This window comes from Rutidosis leptorrhynchoides, chromosome 11 (assembly GCF_046630445.1).
Source record: "Rutidosis leptorrhynchoides isolate AG116_Rl617_1_P2 chromosome 11, CSIRO_AGI_Rlap_v1, whole genome shotgun sequence".
Lineage (NCBI taxonomy): Eukaryota > Viridiplantae > Streptophyta > Magnoliopsida > Asterales > Asteraceae > Rutidosis > Rutidosis leptorrhynchoides.
In genome coordinates this window covers 121,449,532-121,458,596 of record NC_092343.1, presented here as the reverse complement: position 1 = coordinate 121,458,596, position 9,065 = coordinate 121,449,532, and the positions used below count along the sequence as shown (strand labels likewise).

Sequence of the window (9,065 nt, the reverse complement as noted above, 5' to 3'; positions counted from 1 at the left end):
TTTTTCTTATTTTAACTTTTAAGATTTATTTTTAATAAAAATACAAACTATTTTTTTATTTTAACTTTTAAAATTATAAATTTAAGAATAAACATTAGTATGCATGAAATAAATAATGATTAATTGCATAAGTAATCATAAATGTTAGATAACATATAAAGACCCCGTCGTATTCGTATTGATCGGAATTAATCTCGACCCATGGTACCGTGTTGTCAAATGACGTGTTGCGTACATAAAGTACCGTGTTGTCAAATGACATGTTGCGTACAATCATGAGGTCTTATTAACATAAATATAAATGTTAGTGAAGTTAATAAGAGTTAGATTACAGAAAATATAATTCAGGCGGTATAACCGGCCATATATAACTTAAATAACATAAATATAAATGTTAGTGAAGTTAATAAAAGTTAGTAAACATAAATGATAGTTAGGCGACAGTGTCGACCATATATAATTTAGGTGGCAGAGCCAACCATATAATAAGAACAATACAAATGCACTAAGAACTTAATAAAAATTAGTAGTTCAAAATGTTAGTAGTCCAAAATTTGATATGTCCGAGTCTGAAAAACCTTAATAATTTCATACCTTGATTAGTGACTCGTGATCGTTTGAGATATCCTTTGATTACACTAAGCTCTTCGTGCTGATAACGTGTTATAATTCAGTAGGCTTATAACTAATTTTGACCTAAGCCTATACAATCCTTAAATATGAGAGAGTAGTAATGGAAGAGAGAGAGAGTATATTTCTTATATGTAAGAAAATGGTGTGTATATGTGTGTTCATTATCCACATATATATAGTACAAATTTTACTATCCATATTTGACTAATTACCATCCATATTTTACTACTAAATTTACAACAATTTTGTATATTTGAAATGAAACATTGCAATTGTAGTAGTGGTGAGTAGGTGACAAAGTACGTAGGTTGAGTAACGGCATGCTTTAAAATATTTCGTCTAAATATATTAAACACAGTGTGTGAATTGTATGTGTTTTGAGATGCAAACTAAACTAGGGATGCGTGGAGCCCATTAAAACGGGGAAAATCAAACAAACAAACAAAAAATTATCAAATACCGATGTACTACATAGTTAGTGAAGGTTAGATTACTGTTTGTTAGAGTAAGATAGTAATTAAACTGTATGCGCTATTAGTATATTGAGTAATAATAATAATGTATAGTATATGTAGCCAATGTACAAGTATGAAAAGAATATTAATGTCCTAAAACATAAAGAAAAAGTGCATTTTAGATGATACCATTAATGAAACATTAGAAACACAGTAACAATATGAGAACAATTAACGAACCAAATATAATACGCGTAAAACACTTGTAGTAACATCATCAAACCTTTCGAGTTGAGTAAGTAACTATAATAAGCTTACGACAACAACAAAAAAAAAAGAATCGAATGGACAGAAAAGAACACCAAAAACCAGCGAACGAACAAAAAAGTGAGAACACATAGTAAAGCAACCAAGATATCAAACAAAAGCTTCAAACTTTTATAGTCTTTTAAGTATTTTTCTTCATCGTTTCAACTCAAAAACCTACTTTTCGCCTTCTCATTCTTTTCTTGGTATCTTGGGGCTGCATACAGAAACGGGTCAAATTCGTTTCAGTCTGGAAACATGATTAAGAAGTTTAATCAGATTTGCAAAGCGTACCGATACCATTAGCATCTGAAGTTTTCATTATTCTGAGTCTTTTCACAGTGCCTAAAAACATCCTGTAAGCAAAATGATTAACAAGAGTAATTGAGATCAATTATAAATTGGTCAACGGCATGTCTTTCATACGGTCAAACTTTCATAGGGTCAAACGTTAACAATATTAGTGTTGTACCTCCATGGAACGTCACCCACGAGCATCCAATCTCCTTCTTTATCTTCATATGTAAGCACAAACTCAGAAGATCCATCCAAAATTCGAGAACGTTGTTGCTTCTCTTTACCTGAATATAATAAATGTACAGTATATTGGTATATACACATTTATGTATAATTATTGTGTTTGTCCATTTAGAGGAGGCAAGTTCATTCTGTTGAAGTCGGTCAACGCTAAAAAGTCAGTCAGTTGGTCCGAGTCGGTCAAAGTCAAAATTGGTCAATGTTAGGTCAAAATTTTAATATTTTCAATAATATCTTTGTTTTAAATATTTATGTTTTATGTTTTTGATATATTTATGTGTAGTATATAAATGCTCAATTTGTTTAGTACTAAAAGTCAACGTTGGTCCACGCCCAACTCGTCCTGACTCTTTTTGCGAAAGTTCGTTTTGCCAAAAGTCATTTTGCGCGAATTGGAACTGTCAAATCACTAGACTTGTTACCAGACCCGCCCAATTTGCCACTTCTAGTATTTACACGATCTAAAAACTACGCTTACGGATGAAAGTAGCACTTGCAGATGCTTTCAAGAACATAACTTCAAGAGCATGAGCCAAAGTTTCATAGCAATCATGTGCGTTCAGATCAACTTTTCTTCCAATCGGCAACCCGTCCATATTAACCTTCACAAATCCAGAATGCCCTGTTTCCTTAGCGGCAGTTGTTTCGTTCTCGTTTTCATGGCTCACATTTTTCTTCTTCGTAGAAGCATCGTTCCCACCCACTCTTTTTTCTCCTTCGTTCTTCGAAAATTTTGCTTGGTTGACCAAACTGTTCATCCTATAAGTCTTCACAGGTGGCCATCCCACTACCTGACTGCTTCAAAAACCTCAAATTGATCAATTTTATAACGTCCCACATCACAAAATCAGATCAAAAGTCATAAAAATGTCAGGGAATGGTCAAATAGGGTCAATGTCTGTCAAAAGTTGACTTTTTTGTCAATGTTCATCTTGACCAACTCGACCTTTCAAGGTCATTCAAAATCCAATTTTGATATATAATGTATTATACAACAGAGTACATGAAAACAATCCATGATCGAAATCATTCCTGGAAAAAGTTATAATTTTTAAAATCAATATTCTTTTGATTCAAATCAGTTTAAGCTTAAAATAATAACTCCAAACAGTAATCTTTCTTATGTAAGATTATAGATGTAAGTAGTACAACCTTTAAATGCAATGAAACCAAACTAAGTGTCATCTAAAGTAACTCCAAGCAGTGATCTTTCTTGATATACAACAATAAATGCATGTGGTACAACCAAATTCAAAGAGCCAAAATTAAATATCATCAAGGCAAGTCTCAAATTGAAAAAGAACTAATTTTTAATGTTCTAAAGAAGACAATCTTTAGTTCATAAATTAGAGATTCTAAATTAAAGAAGGCTGAAGCAGTGATCTTTTTTGATACACAATTTAATGCATGTGATACAACCCTTAAATGCAATGAAACCAAACTAAGCAGCAACCAAACAAGTCCTAATTTGAACAAGAACCATTTATTTCCATGTTCTGAAAACAATCTTTATCTGATTAAAATCACTAAAGCCTTTAAAGAAACCTGAAACAGTGATCTTTCTTGATATACAATACAACAATAAATACATGTAGTACAACTATTAAATGTAATAGATACAAAATAAGACTAATTTTTTCTTGAATTAAAAGTATCATTTCCATGGCACAACCCTTATATGCATATCAGGGATCTTCCTAAATTTACAACTTTATATGCATATGGCACAACCCTTATATGCAATATAATCAAACTAAGAACCATCATAAGCAAGTTTCAATTTTTATAGCAACCCATTTTTCTCATGCTCCAAAATCATCAAAAAATAACCTCTTTTCATGTTCTTAAAGCAAATCTTATGTGTTTCATGGAGTAACAATTTAAGCTTTCCAAGAAAAATAAAGCAGTGACCTTTCAGGCTATACAACTATAAATGCCTATGGTACAACCCTAAAAATGACTTGAAACCAAACTAAGAATAATCTTATGCAAATTCCAGTATTACTTTGAAAAAACCCAAATTTTTTCCAATTTTAAAAAACCTTCAAATCAATCATATATTTTTTTTCTTGGTATGCAACAATAAATGTATGTAATACAACACATAAATGCAATGAAACTATACTAGGAATCAACTTAAACCCCTACCCCACCTCAAACACACACAAACACAGCTGAAAACATCATACCTAACAAATTAATAAAATGAAAATTCTAATTTTTTAAAATAATTACAAAAATTAACCTGACAGCAGCATTTGAAGATGGAACATAGGAACCAGAAGTAAGACTCAAACCTAACCCTAATTCAAGCTCTTCCTCATCTTCATAATCTCTACCACCACCACCACCACTGAACCTAAAAGTTGTATCCATTGAAACAGAACAATATGCAGAAATGGGTAGTACAGAACAAGTTGAAAAAGGTCAAAAGGGGTTGTGAAAAATGAGAAGTTTTTTTTTTTCAAGTGGAAAATGAGAGAGGTGAAGAACTCAAAAAAAGAAAAGAAGAAGAAGAAAAGGAGAAAAGTGGTCACCTTTGAGGAAACAAAGCAGGGGAGTGTGGTTATAGCCATGGGTCCCATCTGTCTGCTGCTAGTGCGCTTGGTATTACCATTTCTTTCTCTCTTTTTTTTCATTATGTTATTTTTTAACTATAGAAAATTCTGCCCCGCACGTTAGTGTGGATGTGTTTGAATATACATTATTAGTAATTAGTATAGCAAATGACTTGCGCGTTTTTAACGTTTTTAATAAAAGTAATGTCGAACGAGAACTGAGGGGAAAAATCGGGTATATAAGGGGACGGAAGGGCTAGAACTCAGTATTTTTCTTAATAAGCTCATGAAGTTAGCAGTTGTTCAACCCATCGATATGATATAGTTGGTTTGAGTTCTTTATTATATGTGTATATATGTATGAAACGTAGCCCGAAATGGTTAACATGTTTTTAAAAATCGTCCATTTCGAGTGTAGTTAGTTGCGTTAGGTTCGTAAAATTATTTCGAGTTTAATGGTGGCAGCTGTGATGCATAAGTCACATAGAACGGGATTATATGTGTATATATGTGTACATATGTGTATGAAATGTAACCCGAAACGATTAGCGTTTTAAAAAAAAAGTGCATTTCGAGTGTAGTTAGTTGTGTTGTGTTCGTGAAATTTTTTCGAGTTTAATGGTGATGTAGGTGAAATATAACTCGAGACGAGTAGAAAGATAAGGCCCATGAAAAATTTTGGTGGGTGTTGTGATTTTTTTTAAGTTAAATAATAAATTTATATTTTAGCTCTCTGAAAGTTACGCTTTGAACCCTTGAAGAAGTTACAGAAATGGATCATGAAAGAAGGGGTAGAAGTGTAAATGTTGGGTTGGTATGACACTGTTGCCGTTTTGGGTGGTTTTGTGAAGGGGACCACCATTTTTTGGTCTCTTTTAGTATATAAGACTAGTTGTATCGGTTCAATCCAACCGCGTTGAAACCGATTTGGAGCACCAGCAACGCCAAGTTTCACTTGTATCGCGGCGTTGGATTCATGGTTTTGGCCGGCATTAGTTGGATTCTACCGAGGAAGACAACTGGCATTGGAAGCAATTTTATCAATTTTAAATTATTTTAAAAATATTATTTTATCCCTTACAATTATATTTTCACACATTATCACAATACTCTTAACCTACACCATCAATACTTCATTTCAAAAACAAACAAATCATAGTCATCAAAAAATGCAAAAAACAATCAATACCAACAACCAACACCACACACCACTACAAATAGTAGGGAAATAAATAGATAATTTTTACGTATCTACCCTCATACTTCTCTAAATTACATTATTCGCCTTAAATTTTTCTAGTGTTATATTGTTAACTTCTATAAAACATATATAAAATATAAATAAATGTTAAAACCCTGTAAGGAGTGTTGAATGATAAAAGGGTTTTTTTTTTCTTCGGAAAACTATAAAACTTTATTAATTAAATAGGAGCTCGTCGAAAAAATGAAACTCCTAAAATATACAAACAAGTGAACTAACGAGCTAAACAAAAACTAACAATCAAAAACGAAAGCTCACGAAACTAATCATACATGATCACACTTCATGTTTTATAAACCCATGTCTACGGGGAAAGAAAACCATGCGACAACCATCCAAGCTAGATGACATATTCAAAATACTATCACTGCATTAATTATTTAACCACTAATTAAAATTGAGATAAAGAGTTAGCGGATGCTAACATCATGTTGACGTTAACATTACGCCAGCAAAATACTATTTATGGTTCCGTGTTTTAGAAAGGATGGTAACGTGAAAACATGACAAAATGTGTGATTGCACATTTAAATAGGGTGTTTATCTTTTTTATAATCAGAGTACTTAATACATGATCACACTTTGTGTTTTATGAAAACATGACAAAATGTGTGATTGCACATCTATTTACATTACTCAAATCGTATACTAAGCAAAAATTAAAATTGCTTAACTGAATCCACTTATCTTGTTAGATGGTTAATAGAAATAGTCACGGATTAATTCACACTTAAAATCTTAACTATGTTGAAAACTATTACTCGTATTGATTAAGATGAAAGGTTACATCAATCGATTCATTGATTATTCTAATCAACAACAACAACAACAACAAATAAAAATAAATGAATTCAACACTAATGTCTTAGTCACACTATAGTTTAGTTGGCATGCACTTCGAGTTGATATTAAGTAATTAACTTTCAAGATATGTGATAAAAACATGATACATGAAGGCTTATGATTTTTTATTAACTTTTTTCATGCCTAAAATAGGAAATGTTATATTTCTTACGTTTTCAAAAGATTATTTATTTTATTATTTAAATGATTTAATTACGTGAATCGTTCTTAAAGTTCATTATGAATATCACTCTGAACTCTAAATTTTTATTTTTGCATGCTAACCCCTAAAGCCTACATTTAGTTTCATATTGTTTCCCGGAACTAACTGGTGTTAACTTATCTCCATTATCTTGACCGGTTTCTAGTCTCGAAAAATTTCGTACAAACTTTGTAACGACCCTGGATTTTCCAACGTTTATTTAATAATAGTTATTATTAATACTTGTGATTAAATGAATGTATTTTATTACATTTACTTGTTACCACAATTAACCTTGCAATGCCCGAATCGTCTTTGTGACACACGTACATTACACGAATAATATTTTCAGATATTATTTACATTCATGATTAAGTTTTATTAATCATTTTAATTAACTAAGGTTACTAGTTAATTACTTGGGCTTTTACTTGGATTATTATTCATTTGGACTTGGGCTTGTGTTAATGGACTTAGAAGCCCACTATACTACTCTTAATGGATTAATTAGGAGCCCTTTTGTTGCAAGTAGTCCATTATGATACAACTAGATTGATTAAGTTAAAGGAAAGATTAGTTACTTGTTCCATTACACCTAGTTCCCATGCAAGTAACCTTATAACCAACTTTTGAGCTTGATACATGAAGAAACTAGTAGACAATTTCCTTCCTCCTTATTCCCTTAGAACTGTCGGCCTTAGTAGGCTATGATGGGTGTTTTGTTTCAATTTTTCTTATTACATGTTCACTAGTTTCATTCATTTCTTCACACACACAAAGTTATTTGTATTTTTCTCTCAAACATTTCTCTCATTTTTCTCTCAAGACTTGTAAGTAACAAGCTTCTTCCTTCCTCCTTTCTTGTCTTAAAACCGAAGCTACACAGATCATCATCATCATTCACTTGTCTTTGATTAATGCTTACTTACTTATAGTTGTTTACTTACATGTTAATAAGAATCAAACGCTTTAGTTTGTTCGTCATTTTATCTTGTTATTCAAGAACATAAAGAACCTAGGAGAATCAAGTTTATGTTTTGATTCTTCCATAAAACTTGTTAAAGAAAGTTCATGTTGTAAAATCATACTTGAATCCATGTTTGTAAACTTAAGTTTACTTTCTTAAAGATCAAGATCTTGGCTTGAATCTTTAAAGTATGAACAACCATGAACTAGTTATCTGTTTACTTAGTTTATTACTTCATTTCCTTGCACTTTAATTTCGTGATTCATGTTATTGTTGGTCAAGTGTTACTAGTTAACTTTGATCTCATTTTTCTTGAACTAAAAGTTAACTTTAAAAGTTCAAGAACATGGAAGTATAACTTTCTAGTTATAACTTCACATACTTATGAAAGATCTAAGTTCTATAGCTTATGGTCTACTTATTTTGTCATAAACAAAAGCTTGTAAGCTTACATACACTTTACAAGATGAAAATCTAAGTTTTGTAACTTATGGTTTCATGAAAGTAAAGATTCATGTGTTATTACTTAGTATTTAACTTAGTAACTTTAGATCTAGACTTTTGGGTCTTAGATCTTCAAGATCAAACTAAGAACTATGTTCTACAACTTAAGATCTTGATTATTTAGTTACTTTCAAGTTTGTAGTTCAATATTACTTATATAATTCATGTTTGTGTCAAACCTAAGATCTTGATGTAACTTTGGTTCATCAAACTACATGCAACACTTAATTGAGTTGTGCTACTTATCTTAGACTTACACTTGTGTTATGATGGTTAAAACTTGGTAAAGATAATGTAAACCCATCAACGAGTTGTACACTTGAAGCTACAAGCATCAAAGATGAGAACCGTGATGAACATCAAGCACCAAGAACCCACCGGAACCTACTGTTTACTGTTTTCTGGAACTGGTCAGACCACCTGGGCTGCTGTAAAAATGATTTTCAGTTTTCTCAGGTCATGTAGATAACTTTTCATTTAAGACTCGTCCTAATCCGAGTTACGGTTTAGGATCTATGGCCCTCCGAACGTCACTATGTCCTTTTAACGTTGTGCTGAAAATTCTGACCTACTCGCACTTAAACCGTTGCCACGGTCAAACGAAGACGAGTTTGCTTCTGGAATTTTTACCACAACTAAAGAACTCATATACGGAGCCATGGCCACTGGTCTCACCTTATTTCAGTAGGTATAGAGGCTGTGGTGACTGATCGAAGTCAGCCTTTGTTTTAAACTCTTTTCATGAACGAAACTTACTTTACACCTTTTGTTTGATGATGAATGATGATGACCCTTAAGA

The 9,065-nt window shown here is 31.9% G+C and overlaps 1 protein-coding gene across 2 annotated transcripts; it reads right to left on the bottom strand.

Annotated features, from left to right (window-relative positions):
* Nucleotides 1–1,354: 1,354 nt before the first annotated feature.
* LOC139877369 (auxin-responsive protein IAA13-like) lies at nt 1,355–4,365 on the bottom strand. Of its 2 annotated transcripts, none has more exons than XM_071864792.1 (5): nt 4,177–4,365; nt 2,410–2,726; nt 1,867–1,975; nt 1,689–1,750; nt 1,355–1,611 (listed from the first exon to the last, which is right to left on the bottom strand). In XM_071864792.1, exons 1-5 carry the CDS (start codon nt 4,305–4,307, stop codon nt 1,559–1,561), a joined length of 672 nt encoding a protein of 223 aa, XP_071720893.1. In that variant the 5' UTR covers nt 4,308–4,365; the 3' UTR covers nt 1,355–1,558. The 2 variants fall into 2 exon arrangements, with proteins under 2 accessions (XP_071720893.1, XP_071720895.1); XM_071864794.1 differs by having other exon boundaries at nt 1,695–1,750.
* Between the last annotated feature and the right edge of the window lie 4,700 nt (nt 4,366–9,065).